The 16648-nt window shown below is 48.0% G+C and overlaps 6 protein-coding genes across 7 annotated transcripts; 5 read left to right on the forward strand and 1 right to left on the reverse strand.

The window, feature by feature from the left end:
• On the forward strand, positions 1–1726 carry LOC128272668 (bystin). Its single transcript, XM_053010527.1, has 4 exons — positions 1–298; positions 374–500; positions 567–1367; positions 1440–1726. Exons 1-4 carry the CDS (start codon positions 28–30, stop codon positions 1711–1713), a joined length of 1473 nt encoding a protein of 490 aa, XP_052866487.1. The 5' UTR covers positions 1–27; the 3' UTR covers positions 1714–1726.
• A 241-nt stretch (positions 1727–1967) lies between these two features.
• Positions 1968–6045, forward strand: LOC128271783 (secretory carrier-associated membrane protein 1). Of its 2 annotated transcripts, none has more exons than XM_053009421.1 (6): positions 1968–1977; positions 2408–2602; positions 2688–2945; positions 3732–4072; positions 4144–4396; positions 4479–6045. In XM_053009421.1, exons 2-6 carry the CDS (start codon positions 2546–2548, stop codon positions 4626–4628), a joined length of 1059 nt encoding a protein of 352 aa, XP_052865381.1. In that variant the 5' UTR covers positions 1968–1977; positions 2408–2545; the 3' UTR covers positions 4629–6045. The 2 variants fall into 2 exon arrangements, with proteins under 2 accessions (XP_052865381.1, XP_052865380.1); XM_053009420.1 differs by having other exon boundaries at positions 1976–2073.
• A 1681-nt stretch (positions 6046–7726) lies between these two features.
• Positions 7727–8822, reverse strand: LOC128271350 (60S ribosomal protein L36). The gene is made up of 3 exons (XM_053008835.1): positions 8768–8822; positions 8441–8572; positions 7727–8161 (listed from the first exon to the last, which is right to left on the reverse strand). The coding sequence occupies exons 2-3, from the start codon at positions 8561–8563 to the stop codon at positions 7943–7945; spliced, it is 342 nt and encodes a 113-aa protein (XP_052864795.1). The 5' UTR covers positions 8564–8572; positions 8768–8822; the 3' UTR covers positions 7727–7942.
• Positions 8823–9378: 556 nt separating this feature from the next.
• LOC128273799 (histone H4 transcription factor) lies at positions 9379–11499 on the forward strand. The gene is made up of 4 exons (XM_053011839.1): positions 9379–9666; positions 9732–10380; positions 10456–10781; positions 10861–11499. The coding sequence occupies exons 1-4, from the start codon at positions 9379–9381 to the stop codon at positions 11494–11496; spliced, it is 1899 nt and encodes a 632-aa protein (XP_052867799.1). The 3' UTR covers positions 11497–11499.
• A 558-nt stretch (positions 11500–12057) lies between these two features.
• Positions 12058–13743, forward strand: LOC128270020 (histone H4 transcription factor-like). The gene is made up of 4 exons (XM_053007423.1): positions 12058–12294; positions 12376–13018; positions 13082–13401; positions 13480–13743. The coding sequence occupies exons 1-4, from the start codon at positions 12058–12060 to the stop codon at positions 13741–13743; spliced, it is 1464 nt and encodes a 487-aa protein (XP_052863383.1).
• Positions 13744–14176: 433 nt separating this feature from the next.
• On the forward strand, positions 14177–16168 carry LOC128274169 (40S ribosomal protein S6). Its single transcript, XM_053012277.1, has 3 exons — positions 14177–14250; positions 14612–14819; positions 14907–16168. The coding sequence occupies exons 1-3, from the start codon at positions 14245–14247 to the stop codon at positions 15980–15982; spliced, it is 1290 nt and encodes a 429-aa protein (XP_052868237.1). The 5' UTR covers positions 14177–14244; the 3' UTR covers positions 15983–16168.
• Positions 16169–16648: the final 480 nt, after the last annotated feature.

Genomic DNA, 16648 nt, shown 5'->3' on the forward strand with positions numbered 1-16648 from the left:
CATATAGTTAGTTTTTCTTGCGTAAAAATGGGTAAATCAAAGGCGCATCGTATCAAAAGCCTCTCGGGCCCGAAGGCTTCGATGGATGATCACTCAAACGAGGGCCGAGTGTCGAAGAAAGCGAGGCAACCGAAGGTGCGAATGCGCGCCGAGGAGAAAGACTTTGTCGACTCGAAGACATCGAAGAAAATTCTTCGCCAAGCACGTAAACAACAGGCAGAGCTGAACCTTTTCGGTGACTCCTTTGGCCCATCGCTAGCAGATTCCGTTACCGTAAAGAAACGGCACCGGTTGGATGGTAAGACGGGCGAACTATTGACGTGTTGTCACAAAACCGTTGTCACTCGATCGCGCTTTTACCTCCCCACCGCAGACCGAGGATCGTCAGATGAGTCCGATCTGGAGGGACAGGATGAAGCCGATATCGATGGAGAGGATCTGTTTGATGACATGAAAATTACCGAAGAAGATGAACGCGCCCTGGTCATGTTTCAAAACAAGCGAGTATCAACCGAGTTGAAGCGTTTTGTGATTGCAGAACCGATCTAAGCTTTCCGATTTGACAGGGATGGCACCAAAACACGCACGCTCGCCGACCTGATTATGGATAAAATTACCGAAAAGCAAACGGAAATTCAAACGCAATTCTCCGACACCGGTTCCCTGAAGATGGAAGAGATCGATCCACGCGTTCGTGAGATGTACGAAGGCGTCCGGGAAGTGCTGAAGCGCTACCGTAATGGCAAGATCCCGAAAGCGTTCAAACTCATTCCCAAGCTGCGAAACTGGGAACAGTTCCTGTACCTGACGGAGCCACAAAGCTGGAGTGCCGCCGCCATGTTTCAGGCAACGCGTGCGTTCTCTTCCGGCCTGACGCAGTACATGGCCCAGCGATTCTACAACCTAGTGTTGCTGCCGCGCGTTCGCGATGATCTAGCGGAGTACAATCGGCTGAACTTTTACCTGTACCGTGCGCTGAAGAAAGCCCTCTTCAAACCGGCCGCCTTCATGAAGGGGATCGTGCTGCCCCTGCTCGAAGCGGGAGACTGCACCCTCCGTGAGGCAATCATCTTGGGCAGCATCATTAGCTCCACCCGTATTCCGGTGCTCCACACATCGGCGTGTTTGCTGAAAATCTGCGAAATGGAGTACTCCGGCGCGTGTTCCGTGTTCATCCGCATAATCCTCGACAAGCGCTACGCTCTACCGTATCGCGTGGTGGATGCCACGGTGTTCCATTTCCTCAACTTTGAGCACGACAAACGCGAGCTACCGTCCCTTTGGCACAAGGCCTTGCTAACTTTCGCCCAGCGGTACAAGAACGACATCTCGTCCGAGCAGCGTGACGCTTTACTGCATTTGCTAAAGTACGTTCGTGGCCACCGGTTGGCTGTGATGACGATAACCCATTTGACTTACCTCCTGCTTCTATTTTGTAGGAAGAAATCGCACTACAAAATCACACCAGAAATCCGGAGAGAACTGATGGCGGGCCAGTGTCGGGATGTGGAGGTGGGCCAAAGCCTGGCCCATGAAGGTGATGTCGAGTTCCGCGAGGATAATGATTTTACGCCAATGGATGACGATATGGAGGCGCAGGGGTCCCGAAGTGTGGCGAAACCGACACCGAAAGAAACGCAAGACGAGGACATGGACAGCGCGGATGAAGAGGATGCCGAAGACAGTGATGAGAGCGAGGAAGATGCTCTGTGAAGCTTAAGTTATGTACCGCAAAAGTGGTTGATTCTATAATGCAATAAAACCACACATTTCCCAACAACTTCCTGAATGGAATAAATTCCTTTGAAGAAAGGTTTTTCTTTTGCCACTCGGGCCTCTTCGCCGCACCATGGTGTTGGATTTACCTTGGTCACTAGCAACCTTGTGGCAGCGCCGTCAGATGTGCTGTCAAGAGGCAAGGAATCCCCACAAAAATCTCAAGAAAAAAAAGTTAGAAACCCGCCTGACAGGAACACGGTGAGTAAGCGAATGGTCAGTGAAAAGAGGGAAGAGAGTCTGCAAAAGTTCCAGCTCTCCAGCTGCTTGGACGAACGGATACCGAAGAACGGAATGGTATGCGAATTCTGCATTCATCTGAATAAGGCCTATTGTTGTTAGACGTAACTTAGTAAAGGATCCAACATAGTGCAGGATCTAAACAGTTTCGTGTTTACACCGCTCGCATCGCAGTAGGCTCTCTGAAAACGGGCCCGAGCCGCACTGATAACAGAGCCTTGTGACGTAGCCGTTGTGCGCTGTTCAAGCTGTGTGACAAAAAGACTGTGCGGAGGACGAGAATTTGCTGTTCGTTTGAACCAATATCGCCGTTCGCTTCCACTAATCGCTTCGGAGGAGGGTTACGATTCGTCACCGCCGACTAATGGTCGTTGCTCGATACTATTTCCAGCGCTAAGCCCACATCGGAAGAAAGAACAAGTTGACAGTCGGCCATTCTTGCGATCAAAGTGAACCTCGCAGCGGCAGGGGCAACGAACGAACAGCTGGCGGTGTGCGGTTCTGTTTCGCGTTAAACATCCCTTACACAATGGCAGGATTGAACGACAATCCGTTCGGTGAGCCGGAGATTGACAATCCGTTTGCGGTAAGTGGCGGAGGCAAGAAACTCGATTCGACCACAGGCTTGGTTTCTTTAGTCACTCGCATCTCCGTCCGTTCCCCACCGACAGGATCCATCGATACAGCAGATAACGAGAAACACGACCAGCCTGCAACAGACACTCGATGACTATCGGCCGTTCGATAATGATCGCAACGTGCTGGGCACCAACGGTGCCAATCAACCGGCAACGCTCCACCCGTCCACACAGTCGCCGCCGGTGTACAGCCAGAGCGGGGCCCAGTACCAGACGAACAATAATGGTGCGACGAGCGCCACCGGGAGCAAACCAGCCGGAATGACGCAAATCTCCACCGCTGAACTCGAGGTAGGTTCAGCACGGGGCAACCCAAATACGTTGCTTCAGTCCCCATCGCCACCAACTAATGCCCATGTTTAAAAAATATTCACCCAAATACGGTCAATTTTCCACTCTTCTTACATCCGGACAAAACGTACTTCCCCATTTGCACCCCATCCGCGCGGGCCACAGAATCTCCGGGTATGTTTGAAGTTACTACCACAAAGCTTTACTCTTTCGTGCGTGCTTAATTTTTTTGTTTGCTAATTAAATTGATACATTAAACCTTCATGGAACAGGGACAGATTTTCGGCAGATCTCGAACCCAGCGAAAAGCTTATCAAACGGGAGAGAAAGCAACAAAAAACCTTCTCCCAAATTCTCTTCACTACTGATTACCCCCGCGTATTGTTATGGCCAGTCACCAATTGGTGTCACCAAACGAGTTGCTTATCAAATCTAACGGACGCATCATGTGTTTGTCCCTTGGTATTAGTAGCGTGACTAATTTCGAACAATCTTTCGCGAGTTTCGATTGGTGGCCATATTTGTCGATGTCTTAAGCCGTGGAATGAGAGAACAAAATGGACAATCGTTCCCCGCACTCCATATGATGTCCATAACGGATGGTAGATGCATGTATTTGTTATGGTCGAGCTTTTTCAATGGTTAAGCTGATCAATAATTGCATTTTTTTAGTATCTGTTATCTTTTTTTATATAATATGCCAATTTTTCTTTTAATTTTGCTGCACCCCAACCTTTTTACATTTTAAAATGAACACAATTTTTCTTCTCTACACCGGCTCTGCAGCGAGCTCAGGAAGAACTGGAACGCAAAACGCGACAGCTGGAGATCCGGGAAGCGAACCTGAATAGGAATATGCCTTCGCACAACCAGCCCAACAACTGGCCACCGTTACCTTCGATGTGCCCGGTAGATCCGTGCTTCTACCACGATATCAATGTCGACATTCCGGTCGAGTTCCAGCGAGTAGTGCAGTGGCTCTACAGGCTGTGGATGTTTTACGCCCTCGTGATGGTGGTCAACGTTCTGGGTGGTCTAGTGATACTGATCCATTCCGGCGAGTTTCGCACGTTCGGGCTGGGCATCCTCTACGCGGTGCTCTTCACGCCAGCCTCCTTCATGTGCTGGTGAGTGCCTGCCACCATTCATCAACATTCCGTTCCGTCGGTTAATCGATTTCTGTTTTGCCCGTTTGCAGGTATCGCCCAGCGTACCAGGCCTTCAAGACGGACTCCAGCTTCAAGTTCATGATGTTCTTCTTCATCTTCTCCTTCCAAGCGCTGGTGACCACGATCCAGACCATTGGCTTTCCCGGTTCCGGTACGTGCGGTATCATCATGGCCGTGAAGCAATTCAGCTCCGGTTGGGGTGTTGTCGTTGGCCTATTTCTGATGTGTATCGCGCTCGCCTATGGCACCTGCGCCATCGGCAACATCATTATGCTCACACGGGTAAGAAGATCTTAGAAGTTGTCCACTAGAAAAGTACGGCGAAAGGATCTCTAACTCAACGCCTTCCTCTTTGCTGTTCCAGGTCCACCGTATTTACCGCTCGGGAGAAAATATGTCCATGAACAAGGCGCGCGAAGAGTTCCAGAGTCAGTTCTTCAGCAATCAGATCGTGCGCGATGCGGCCGCCGGTGCTGCCCGCGCCTCCGTACAGAGCACTCTCAACAGGTACTAAGACACTAGCGCTGCACCTCTCCCAAACCCCACCACCCAAGCCACCTGGCCAGTATCTCCGAGGGCCCCCCTTTGGTAGCGCGTTTCCTTAATCTTTCATTCACACCTATCTGTCACTCTTTCTATCTTCGCCGGAGTCCCACTCAATTTCCTTCCCTTCTGGGGTGTAAATGTTTTGCCTGACCCTTTTGCAACGTTATTTTACTACTTCTTCGAGTCTTGTGGGGACGTTTTTTCTCTCCTTCGTAATCATTAGTGCCTTTTCGTGCGTGTATCGAGCTAGGAAGTTTGTTTGTGACTGAAAAGAAGAAATGTTTGTTTTCTTGTTCCAAATGCTCGATTTCGTTCGATAAAAAAAACGTTCCGATCCCTTTGGTAGATATTAGCATCTTTTGCACTTTCTTTGCCCTTAGTCTTATAATATGATTCGATTGTGTTTGATATCCGTTCCTTTTTATTTTGATTCACTTTTATAAAAATGTCTCAAGTACACAATAATCTGTGCGATACTTCCCCGATGTTAGTTTTGCGATACAATAATTTGTCTAAGACACAACAAGCCTAGCGCAAGTTTTCTTCCTCTGTCCGTCTAGTTGCGTAGAAGTTTTCCACGGGCTACAATTAAGTGGCGATCGTAGTAAACAATGGCTGGCGTTTGAGATGGCAGGCGGTATAAATGTGGAAACACTTATTTGATTTGGACGGTTTAAAGTAACCGTTTGCATAATGTCTGTGAATGTTCAAAATATATTCAATCCCCTTAAGGTATGTTTCCCAGTCATTACTTAAAAAAACACTCACATGGCGTACCTCTCCACAACGTACTTCCTCAGCGGGTGCGCTGACAACTGAGATTGAATATGTTTTCTAAGTTTTTGCACTTTACACAAAATTACTAAACGACAAATAAATTCTGAATTTGTGATGCCGAGTTGAAATAAAAAGCATTCTAAGCAAATTTGTTGTGAACAATGTTTGTGCTCAAAGGATCGATTTGAATGACATTTTGTTTTATCAAAAGTGGCACTCAAACTATGGCTGATGCTGAGCAAGATTAGTGCGTATTTTAGATAACATAACTTTCCATGGTGAAAGTTGTCAAGCAGCGCTTAGACTGGAGTTTATTATTTAGGCATAGCAAACGTAACGATCACCCGCTAACAAGAGCAAGTTAACATTTGTGCTGAACAACGTAAATTACGTATGGTTTATATTTATCTTAGGCTTACAATGTGACGAACCAACACAACACACTATTACACGAATAAAGAAATACATCCGGGAAAATAACTTTTTCTTTTGGTTTATTTAATTTTCATTGCACCACCCTTTCATCGTTAGTTCTTTTGTCTTGTTTGTTGGAATGTTAACTATATTTCCGGGCACCCAAAGCATTTAATTATTGTTCGGGTAGTTCTCGATTCTTGGATGTGAATGAGAGGTAAGTCCCGAATAGACCGTTGGATATTTAACACTTATAGACTTTGTACGTCCTTGTTACTGCGTAAGAATCCCCATCCGTATCAGATACTATTCCGGTCAATTGCCTAGTGAAATCCATGAAATTTAGAGTGTTGTCAAACTTTTTAGTTTAGTTAAAAGTTGCAAAGAAAGGTTTGTAAAATGTTACCTTTTGATTAGTATTCTTTTAGTATTTTGTTTTTCCAAATTAAGGATTTGTAAAACTTTATTTCTGTTGCTGCATGCTCCCCATTCCCATCGTGTTCTGAGGCCACAAAAACAATAAACCATCCCGGCGAACCCGAAGTACCGGCACCGGAGCTCTCCATTGGAGTGGTATTAAAGTTGAACCATTTCTGTTCCTGTGTACATTCTAGCCCGTATTGATAGAACCGATCGGTCCCGTACGATGCAATGTCTCTGATCTGAACATCCCAAGTCCCCATTGACTTCGACACGGAACAGGGACGTCGTCCCCGGAGGGCACGTATTCTCAAATCCTTGACACAGGAACGCGCCCCCAGACGGCGCGGATGGTAGCATGTGGTTAGAAAAACCAACTTTTTTCCGTTCACTACTTTCAAACAAGAGCCGGACTCGATGCGTGGAACAACGACCCATTACGATGCCATCACCCTCGGTGTTTCCTTATTCTTTGCCTTGTTCTCTTCCTCGGTTTCGTTTACTCTTAAAACCCCGAACCCCTCGGTGTCTTACTTTTCTGTCGGGGTCTTTCACTATGAATGTCGATCTTTATTCCTTGTGGCGTATCTTCCCGGTGTTTGTTTGTTCCCAGTGGTTGACTGCCTTAGTGTATCTGTGTTCCCGTGGTTCACTGTCCCCGTTATCCTTTCATGGCTCGTAGGTTTCGTGGCATGTAGGTTTTATGTTTTCTAATGCCGGTTCCTGGTACACCGTTTAGTGTAAGCTTAGACATTATGACAAAATGATGAGAGAACACTATAGCCACCAATATTTACGAGGATTTAGGATGCGATAGGTTCTCTTTTCGCGCACCACTTTTCTATACACTGAATCCACTCGAAAGTAGACTAAAGCTGGGTCACACTTACTCGATGTGAAGTAATTTATCGGAAAGTATACAAAGCATGCGATACTACTATGCAGCAGGGAGATAAAATCGGTAAAAGAGGCCAATGATGATTGTACGAAACACCTTCTTATAGCATCATATTATTCCAATAGTCAAAATTATGCTAAACGTGAAGCTATCGCGGAAACATTCGCGATGACCCGATTCGAGTTTTACAACTTTTACTACCCCCTTTCGCCACACTACAATGTACAAATCATTCGAGGAAAAGATATGTGTTCTGTTATGTGGGGGCAAAGAGGACTCCAAATCTTCTCCCTGCAAAATGAAAAAACAAATGTTACCAAATCTAAACGCAATTTGTGCTTGATGTGTTGTAAAATAAGCTCTCCCAGTGCAATGTATAAGAAAACCTTTCAATAAATGGGGACTCTCTGCTCTAGCAATACAATACAACATGACTTTACTGTAAAGAATCATAGCACTAACATCGATCACCCCACAACTCAGCTCCGACGCGATCGATCGATCCGGCGGCGGCGGCGGATGGGAAAGAAATGTGTTCAGAAAACGCCAAATTTTGTTTGATTTTAGGTTTATTCCTTAAGAATGTTGCAATTCTTACAAAAAAAACGCTCCCGTGTGCCATGGAAGCAGATACACCTGGCGCCGCTCATTTCCGAAATACACACACACACACCAGACACGCGTGACTCTCGTCGGAAGTGGCGAACCAAGATGAAGGGGCGATCAAGCTTCCGGAAACTAACCACAAAACCGTACGCCACACCACCAACCGTTTACTTGTGGGCGGCCTTGCGCATGTGGGCCAGAATGTTGGACAGCTCCTCACGCTTCCTCTTGGCGCGGATGTGCGTACCGAGGCGTCGCTTCAGGAACTTGAGCGCACGCTTATCCTTCGACACCTTCAGCAACTCCATACCGCGCTTCTCGTACGGGGCATGGCCGACGACCTCACGCACCAGATCGCGCACGAACTTGGTGTGCTTGGTTTGGATCTGAAAGTTGAGGACAATTCAACACGTTAATTCTACTTCCACCGCTAAAGGCAAAGGGCACAAGGGGGATTTTGCTAAGAGAAATTGAAGTCAGCACCAATAATTAACCAGTTTGTACGATTTTGCGAACCGGGCCAGCGAAGCCGTTCCAATAGAACATTGGGCAGCCAGCGGCCGGTGGGAAAATGCGTACTGTCTGTGAATGGATTACGGAAGTTTCATCATTTGTGCATCCGGACGATGGACATCGGAGAAAACTAAATTACTGCCAATACTTACACCCTTCGTGCGGGACGGACGAACTCCCTTGACCTTGCGGTCTCCGCGGTACTGCAGCTGCTTTATCTTGGTGGTCTTGTGGCCACGGTTCAGGCCAACGCACAGTTCGTATCTCGGAGCCATGTTTCTCTCCTACAGCAGCAGTCAGTGGAACGAACGAAAACAAAACGCGTTAAATAATCGGGTTTGGCGTGTCACGTAGCGACGTGCCCTCGTTGGTCGAAGGCGAAGCGAAGGTATCCTTCTAACACCATCTCGATGGCCGGCCAACGGGGCATCGCCATTAATTCGTGATATTTTCAGCACGAGCTTCAGAATGTGTCTCACCTTCTCGTCAGTGACAGCCGGAAAAGAACTCCAATTGCCAGCCGTAAAGCGAACAGGATCGACCGACAGGAAGTGGATCGAAAGTGACAGCAGTGACTGACGCGTCGACATTCGGGTGCAGTCGATGCCGGTGTTTTGTCGTCTTCACAGCTTTCGATTTGAATTTTTTTCAATCATTTATTTGAGATTAATCGAGTTTTTGGCAGAGTGTTATTCTAAACAGAAATTATAAAAAAATGTAATGGTATGCTGTTTTCAAAACACAGCTGTTCACAATTTTTAGCCGACCCCGACACCCTTTCTTCGTTGTAATTTCCCAGTTCGCTTCATTATTTGTTTATTTATTCAATGGTCATTTATGATTTAAAATTAATACAAAAATGTTCTGGAGTGCCACGAATTAACATAAAAACCCCTGGTCAACTTGTTCTTACTTGGTCGTTTATTTTTGTCGCCGCCTGACAGCATTCCGGTTTGTGTTGAAATGTCAGATCCGACCAGCGTTTGGCGCACTCTCGACGTTTGTGAAACAATTGTTTGGTCTTTCGTACCATTTTTCGTCGTACAATCGTATTGTTTTGTCTTTCGGGCTTAATATCGGCGGCACGTAAATGGTGAAACCAAGCAAGAAACGCAAGCGTCAGCAAAGTGGCAACGAGCAAAAGGCGGCAAAGAAGCCGAAACCACAGTCAACGTCGAAGGAACAGGTACGTGAGGAGAGTATCGTTGGGACGGATTCTACGATCCGCGACGACCCGGTACTGGATCATCGGAATGGCAAGGTGCAGCAGTGGATGCAGCAGCAGGAGCCGTTCGAAACCGTTGGCTACGATGATGTGGAAGATGAAATTTCGGAGGATGAAAACGAGCAATCGACTGTGTTGCCCGAAGACACAGAGGTAACATTAACTGTCCGTTTCAATTGCAATCGAGATTCATTGGATTGTTTTGTCTCACCGCACAGATACCGATGAGGATATCGCTGAAAAACCGAAATGAACTGGAGAGACGCACCAGTGTCAAGTATGAGTGCGAATGGAGCAAGTGCCAGTTCCTGACCGGGCACGATCGTAAATATTTCCAGCACATCGAACGGCACGCGGCAAAGGCGAGTGTTAACGGTGACGGTTGCTTCGCTTGCCTGTGGGATTTGTGCGATTTTGTGGCAGACAACTTAGACGAGCTAGTGAGCCACGTTCATTACCATGGTTACCACACCAAGCTAAAGGTGCACGGGGCGAGTCTGAACATCTTGTTGAAGATTCACAAGTGCAACTACGATAGCCGTATGCGAAACACCATCACCAGTCGGCGGATCACCTTCGAGTGCGAATGGGAGGGTTGTGGCGAGCACATAAACAAGGTGATGGAATTTTTTTATCACATCCAATCACACATTCTCGACATGTTTCCAACGGGTCAAAAGCATACCGACGAGCCAGTGCGCTGTGGCTGGTCGTTCTGTGACAAAACATTCAGCGGACTACAGCGCTTTACGAAGCACATGTTGAAGCATACGGGTCAGAAAGACATCGCCTGCTACAACTGTGGGGACATGTTTTGTGAGCGCGTCAAGTATATCGATCACTGCAATCGACAGATCGAACTGGGTCGTAAGTATGATCTCAGGGCAATAGTTGTGCAAAGTAGGCTTATATTATCAGCGTTTTGTTTTCGGAATGTTGCAGGTCGAAAGTATCAATGCACAGAGTGTGACCGATATTACTCCACCGAACGGCTGCTAAAGAATCACATGAATTCCCACAAGAAGCAAGCTAGTTGTCCGAGTTGCCCGCTGGCGTTCGCGACACAAACGGCCCTATCGCGGCATATACTCGCGCGCCACCTAAAGGAACGGCCGTTCATGTGCAACGAGTGCAGCTACCGGTCGGTGACGAAGTATGAACTGGAGAAACATATTGTCACGCACAGCACGAACGCACAGAAGAATCTTTACCGGTGTTCCGAATTCGGTTGTAACGCAGTGTACAAATGTGAGGCTTCCATCAAACGGGTAAGGCAGCCAGATGAAGAGAGGGATGAAAATGGGTGTACTGTACAGGCAACGGGTTTTTTCGCATTTCTTTTTTCAGCACATTAGCAGTCACTACCGTCAACCGACGCACTACGAGTGCCACATATGCTCCAAAAGCTACACCATGGGATACACGCTGTCGAAACACTTGCACCAGCTGCATCACATGGAGCGACAGCCCGGGCATAACCGCTTCCGGTACAAACTCGACACGGACGGTATCTATCGGCTGGCAACGTATGTTGAGCGAAACAAGAACTCAACAGCCTCAGCCAGGGGGAGATCTGTCGTGGATGCAACGGATTCGGACAAGGTGCCGGAAAAATCAGAATCTGAAGCGGAAAAGGCTGAGCCCAAACGGCAGATGAAGACGCGGTCGTCATCGGTCAAATTGGATCCCGCGGTTAGCGCTATCGAACCGATCGGTCACAATGTGTTCGCAGTTCAGGTTTCGTTTCCGGTGGTTTCCGGTGACCAATCGCAGTCGGGCGACGAAGTTGACGAAATGGTTACGGAATCACCGGAGCAACCAGTGCAGGCGAACGGGACGGAGGCGAAACGTACCAAAAGCCAAGCCCAGCCGCAACCGGAGGAGAAAACTACACCAAAAGCAAAGAAAGTGCAAGATTTTACGGTAATGAAGAGATACCTGAAGGTGAGCAAAATGCCCAAAATTGACGGCAAACTCGGTTGAATCGTCCTTGCACCGAAGCACGTTATATACACGTATTGTATTTTATTTCGTTGTTTGAATGTTTTGTCCTTATTTGCTTACTTTTGTTTTATAAAGAATCAATTACCGTACAGTGTTCCCGGTCCGTTCTTCTAAGATTTAAAATAAACCTTTCAGTGTTTCTTGTATACCACGGAAATATGGCACACGCAATTCATTGAAAGTATGAATTAAATAAGTTATAATAAACTGCACACATAACGAATGGACTCTATTGTTCATGGAGATCAAAAAATATACTCTATTGTGAATGGAGACCGCTTGTGAATGGACTTATTTTGAGGGCATTTTTATTCCTAGCGGTTTCCGTCCATTCTGGACACAACTTGAAACCGAACACACAATTTCAATAAAATAACTAAATGAATAAAAAAACGTTATTTAGTTAGATACAAATTGTCAAAACAACGTACAAAATTCGAACTGTCAAAACAATGCTGTCCGTAGTGTTTACATTTTGGACGTCATTCTTCAAAACCTTTAAACACGCGCGTCGTGAATCTGTTCGTTTTGTTTAAAATAATGGGGAAAAAAGTAAAGTCCAACGACACCGGTTTAGATGAAACGATGCCGTCGGCTAAGGTGAAGCAGGAAAGCGGTGGTGCTCCAGAAACTGCTTCCACCAGTGCGGAACCGGCGGCAAGTGGCCTGTACACAGCGTTGGATGCTATGATAGACGATCCGTTCCAGGATCTAGACTGGGAGGAACTATTGCGGTACGATGGCAACCTGACGGACGAGCTACCAGCCGACACCGAGGTAACGTTGTGCCATCTATCCACAAACTTTCCCTGGTTCGCCTGTGGCTTACTACTTCTGCATTCCCCTTTGAAAACACAGAAAAGGTTGCGCGATACCCTAGCGAACGTCCCGGAAAAGGAACGGCTGAATCGAGTCGATTATCGGTGCGAGTGGGCCGATTGTCGGTTTCGAACTCGGAAGGATGATCTGTTCTTTCCGCACGTGGAAGAGCATGCCGAGATGGCTGAGCCGAACGCACACCGAAACTACCACTGCGAGTGGGATCTATGCGATTTCATTACGGCCAAAGCGGACCTGCTGATTTCGCACCTGCACTATCATGGCTATCATATGAAGTTAAAGACACACGCGGCTAGCTTGCACAAGCTGATCGACATCCCTAAATGCAATCGTGATTTCGATAAACGGAACTTCATCTCGGATCAACCGATGAGCTACACGTGCGCATGGGATGGGTGTGAGGAACGGTTTGTTAAAGTTATGGAGTTCTTCGAACACGTGGTGACCCACACCAAAGCGTACAACGCGGCCAACGCCGACGCCGGAAGAATTGTGCCATGTCTCTGGAAAGACTGCAAGTACCGGTACAAAAGGTGTATGCCACAGTATCACCTGATGTTGCATTGCGGCAAAAAAACAATAGCCTGCTTCGTTTGTGGTGAAATGCTTAGCGTACGCCACAGATACATTCAACACTGCTCTCGGATGATGGATCTACGCTGTAAGTATGACTGGTTCTGTATCCACCAAATTGATTGAAAAATTGTAAAATACTCCGTTTCAGTTCGCAAATATCAGTGTATGGAGTGTGGCACATACTACTCAACCGCCGCGCTGTATCAGAAGCATGTGTACATTCACAGAGACGCTGCCAAACTTGAATGTCCGCACTGCCCGTTTAAATGTTTCTTTGCGTCGAGGATGAAATTACACAGCGCAAAGCACAACCGGAATGTGGAAAAACCCTTCCCGTGCGATAAGTGCGAGTACCGTGCAAGAACGGCGAAAGATATTCAACAGCACACCGAAACACATGACCAGATACATCGTTGCCCCGAATTCGGGTGCAACATGGTGTTTAAGACAGCACAATCAAAGGGGCAGGTAATTCGCCTGGACTATTTTCACTCGCCATTCGAATGTGTCTAACCATAATCGCCCGATTTTGCCTTTAATCACCAGCACATGCGGGAGCACTTCAATTTGACGAAGAAAAGATTTGAATGCCACATTTGTAAAGCAAAGTACCTTTCCGGCGCTCCTTTGTCGAAGCATTTGTTCTTCGAGCATAAGATAAAGCGAGTGCCGGGCTTCACCTTGCTTCGGTACAAGCGTGACACCGACGGGATGTTCCGCCTCAGAACGTACGTTGAACGGCGAACGAACGGGAATGGAGGAGCTGTAAACCGAGGAACAGAACTAAACCACAAACTGGCGAAGGCGTGATGGACTGATAAAGACAAGAACATCGTTAACGGATGGGAGGGGACATTGATTTATGATTTTCGAAATAAACAGTAGTAAATGAAAACAGTAAACGTAATACCAACTCTTTCCAGACTAGTGAAACTGAGACAACATATTGGCGGTTCTGGCTAATGCACCTAGTGCTTTCGCTTTCGAAAACAATATTATTTTTGCAGAAATTTCTAAATAGTTTTACCTTTTCATCCATTGAGCCCTTTGATAATTATGTTCTTTTCTCAACAAGCTTTCGCAGTATAATCGTTAATAAGCCTCGTCAACCAGCTTCTGGTGAGTCGACATGAAGTCGACATTGGTGCAGCATCGACTGCACTCGGTTTGGATGTCGACTAGAGTAGCTGTCGTGAAATGTCAATTAGACGGAAAACGGAAGTTGACTGCCGTCTCAGTTCAGCTTCGGCAAAGTGCTTCATATTGACAGCCTTTTCACCTTCCTGGAGTGTATGGGAATAGACGTGTAAAATGAAGGTACGAACGAATTTTGAGTAATTTGGTTGCACTTACAGTGCGATTTCGGTCAAAACATGGCACCGAAAGTGCGTTTTACGTAGTGTGCTATAGTTTCAAACAATATTTCGTATGCGATGGCGTAAATACTGCACAAATTGTGCACAGAATGGCAAGCGCATGTTGAGTTCTACCCTCGTAGGTGGCCGTCGGACCGCAAAATGTTTGACAACCGTTCCGACGATCGACAGTCGCTCCAGTGGCCGGGCGATCCCGGTGGCGGAGGATCGAACACTTCGATCAGATTGTATTTCTCTCGTTAACCAACTTATGTGCAAGTAACACATGCGTTGTTTTGTTGTTTTTCTTTCGATGATTTTAGCTGAACGTATCGTTTCCGGCGACGGGGGCCCAAAAGACCTTCGACATCCCGTCGGATGACCATAAACTGCGAAACTTCTTCGAGAAGCGTATGGGCACTGAGCTCGTCGCTGACTTCTTGGGTGACGAATGGAAGGGCTATGTGGTCAAGATTGCCGGTGGTAACGACAAGCAGGGATTCCCGATGAAGCAGGGCGTGCTGACGGCCAGTGAGTATTCGAGAAGCGTTGTGATCTTCAGTGCTTCAACTATGTTCGTTTACGGTAATGTGGATTGGTTTTCTGCTCGATTTTCAGCCCGTGTTCGTCTGCTGCTGAAGAAGGGACACTCCTGTTACCGTCCGCGTCGTACCGGCGAGCGTAAGCGCAAGTCGGTGCGTGGTTGCATTGTTGACCAGAACCTGTCCGCTCTGGCGCTGATCATCGTGCGCAAGGGAGAGAAGGACATTCCCGGACTGACCGATACGCAGGTGCCGCGCCGACTTGGCCCGAAGCGTGCCAGCAACATCCGCAAGCTGTACAACCTCACCAAGGAGGACGATGTGCGCCAGTTCGTGGTGAAGCGGCCGCTGCCGGCCAAGGAGGGCAAGAAGCCTCGCCACAAGGCGCCGAAGATCCAGCGTCTGATCACACCGGTGGTGCTGCAGCGCAAGAGACACCGTCTTCTGATCAAGAAGCGCCGCTCGGAGTCGCGTCGTGAGGCCGAGGCCGAGTACGTCCGCATCTTGGCTCTGCGTCGTCGTCAGGAGCGCGTCCGACGCCGGTCGCGCCTGTCGTCGATGCGCGATTCGCGCAGCTCTATCACGTCCGAGAAGGACAAGAAGGAGCTGGCAGCCGCGAAGAAGAAGGAAGCAGCCACCAAGAAGGAGGCCGCCAAGAAGGAGACCCCAACCACCGTCTCCAAGGACGCCGTGGCCCCGGCCCCGGCCAAGAAGGAAGGCGGCAAGAAGGACGCTGCCAAGAAGGACGGTTCGAAGAAGGATGCTGCGAAGAAGGACGCATCGAAGAAGGATGCCACGAAGAAGGATGCCACGAAAAAGGACGCCACCAAGAAGGATGCCACCAAGAAGGAGGCTGCCACTGCTAAGAAGGACGTAAAGAAGCCGGCCAGCAGCAGCGGCAAGAAGGAGGAGAAGAAACCGGCGGCAGCGGCCACGGCCACCAAGAAGGCTGCAGCGCCGAGCGCCGCGAAACCGGAAGCGAAGAAGGCGGCAGCCCCTAAGACCGAGGGCAAGAAGCCGGCACCCAAGAAGGATGCACCGGCCGCTGCGGAGAAAAAGGAAGCCCCGAAGCGCAAGCCGGAACCGGCCCCCAAGGGTGAGGCCAGTGCGGCCAAGAAAGAGAAGAAGCAGCAGCAACAGAAGAAGAAGTAAGCGAAGCGATGGGGTTGGGGGAGAAGAATGGCTACGGTAGGGCGCGTTCCGCACTGATTCCTGGCGTCCGAAACCTGTGCCCCGTTTTCATTCCGGGGTTCGCTCGTAGGCGTTTTGTAATTTAATCGTAAAGGATATAAAGAAAAACACAATACAAAGGTTAAGATAAAGGAATCGGTAACCGTAGAGTACTGTGTTTCTTTTACTTTTCGCTGCTGGTAATGGCCTTCCGTTCATTTCGAAGGATTGGGAGCATTTTTGATGCCAACAGGGCCAACCACAACAGAAATTAGAACAGTCCTTCACATCCGCCCTTCGAAATTATTAACGATGATGGTGACGGTGATATGTTGTTTCGTTCTCCGCTGGGGTTTTCTTACATGAGAACCATATATCCCGTAAGCTTCTATTCTTGCTGTTCCATGCTGCCTTATTTGTTTGAAACGAGTATAGTGGAGTTTGACAAACTGCCACTATCCGGGCATATTTAGCGCATGTCCTCGTGGCGCTTGGGCAGTGCTCGGTCGGATTCTTGTGCCGAGGACAAAACCATACACTTCTGGATTCGACCAGGAAACGAACCGTTCCGTTCTACCTGATGGCCACAATCGTCTCCATTCAGACATCCAAAACTAGATGTGAATCTGAGGCCCATAGTTCAACGCA

Source organism: Anopheles cruzii, chromosome 3 (genome assembly GCF_943734635.1).
Source record: "Anopheles cruzii chromosome 3, idAnoCruzAS_RS32_06, whole genome shotgun sequence".
In the NCBI taxonomy this organism is placed as follows: domain Eukaryota; kingdom Metazoa; phylum Arthropoda; class Insecta; order Diptera; family Culicidae; genus Anopheles; species Anopheles cruzii.

Bases quoted from the DNA above. Each gene is read 5' to 3' on its own strand.
- LOC128271783 (XM_053009421.1), top strand. From the start codon at position 2,546: ATGGCAGGATTGAACGACAATCCGTTCGGTGAGCCGGAGATTGACAAT. The intron at 2,946-3,731 runs GTAGGTTCAGCA...CCGGCTCTGCAG, and splicing joins TCTCCACCGCTGAACTCGAG to CGAGCTCAGGAAGAACTGGA. The intron at 4,073-4,143 runs GTGAGTGCCTGC...GCCCGTTTGCAG, and splicing joins CCAGCCTCCTTCATGTGCTG to GTATCGCCCAGCGTACCAGG.
- LOC128272668 (XM_053010527.1), top strand. From the start codon at position 28: ATGGGTAAATCAAAGGCGCATCGTATCAAAAGCCTCTCGGGCCCGAAG. The intron at 501-566 runs GCGAGTATCAAC...CCGATTTGACAG, and splicing joins CTGGTCATGTTTCAAAACAA to GGATGGCACCAAAACACGCA. The intron at 1,368-1,439 runs GTACGTTCGTGG...TCTATTTTGTAG, and splicing joins GCTTTACTGCATTTGCTAAA to GAAGAAATCGCACTACAAAA.
- LOC128273799 (XM_053011839.1), top strand. From the start codon at position 9,379: ATGGTGAAACCAAGCAAGAAACGCAAGCGTCAGCAAAGTGGCAACGAG. The intron at 9,667-9,731 runs GTAACATTAACT...CTCACCGCACAG, and splicing joins TGTTGCCCGAAGACACAGAG to ATACCGATGAGGATATCGCT. The intron at 10,782-10,860 runs GTAAGGCAGCCA...TTCTTTTTTCAG, and splicing joins GTGAGGCTTCCATCAAACGG to CACATTAGCAGTCACTACCG.
- LOC128271350 (XM_053008835.1), bottom strand. From the start codon at position 8,563: ATGGCTCCGAGATACGAACTGTGCGTTGGCCTGAACCGTGGCCACAAG. The intron at 8,162-8,440 runs GTAAGTATTGGC...CTCAACTTTCAG, and splicing joins GTCCGTCCCGCACGAAGGGT to ATCCAAACCAAGCACACCAA.
- LOC128274169 (XM_053012277.1), top strand. The intron at 14,820-14,906 runs GTGAGTATTCGA...CTCGATTTTCAG, and splicing joins GCAGGGCGTGCTGACGGCCA to CCCGTGTTCGTCTGCTGCTG.
- LOC128270020 (XM_053007423.1), top strand. From the start codon at position 12,058: ATGGGGAAAAAAGTAAAGTCCAACGACACCGGTTTAGATGAAACGATG. The intron at 12,295-12,375 runs GTAACGTTGTGC...TTGAAAACACAG, and splicing joins AGCTACCAGCCGACACCGAG to AAAAGGTTGCGCGATACCCT. The intron at 13,402-13,479 runs GTAATTCGCCTG...TTTAATCACCAG, and splicing joins CAGCACAATCAAAGGGGCAG to CACATGCGGGAGCACTTCAA.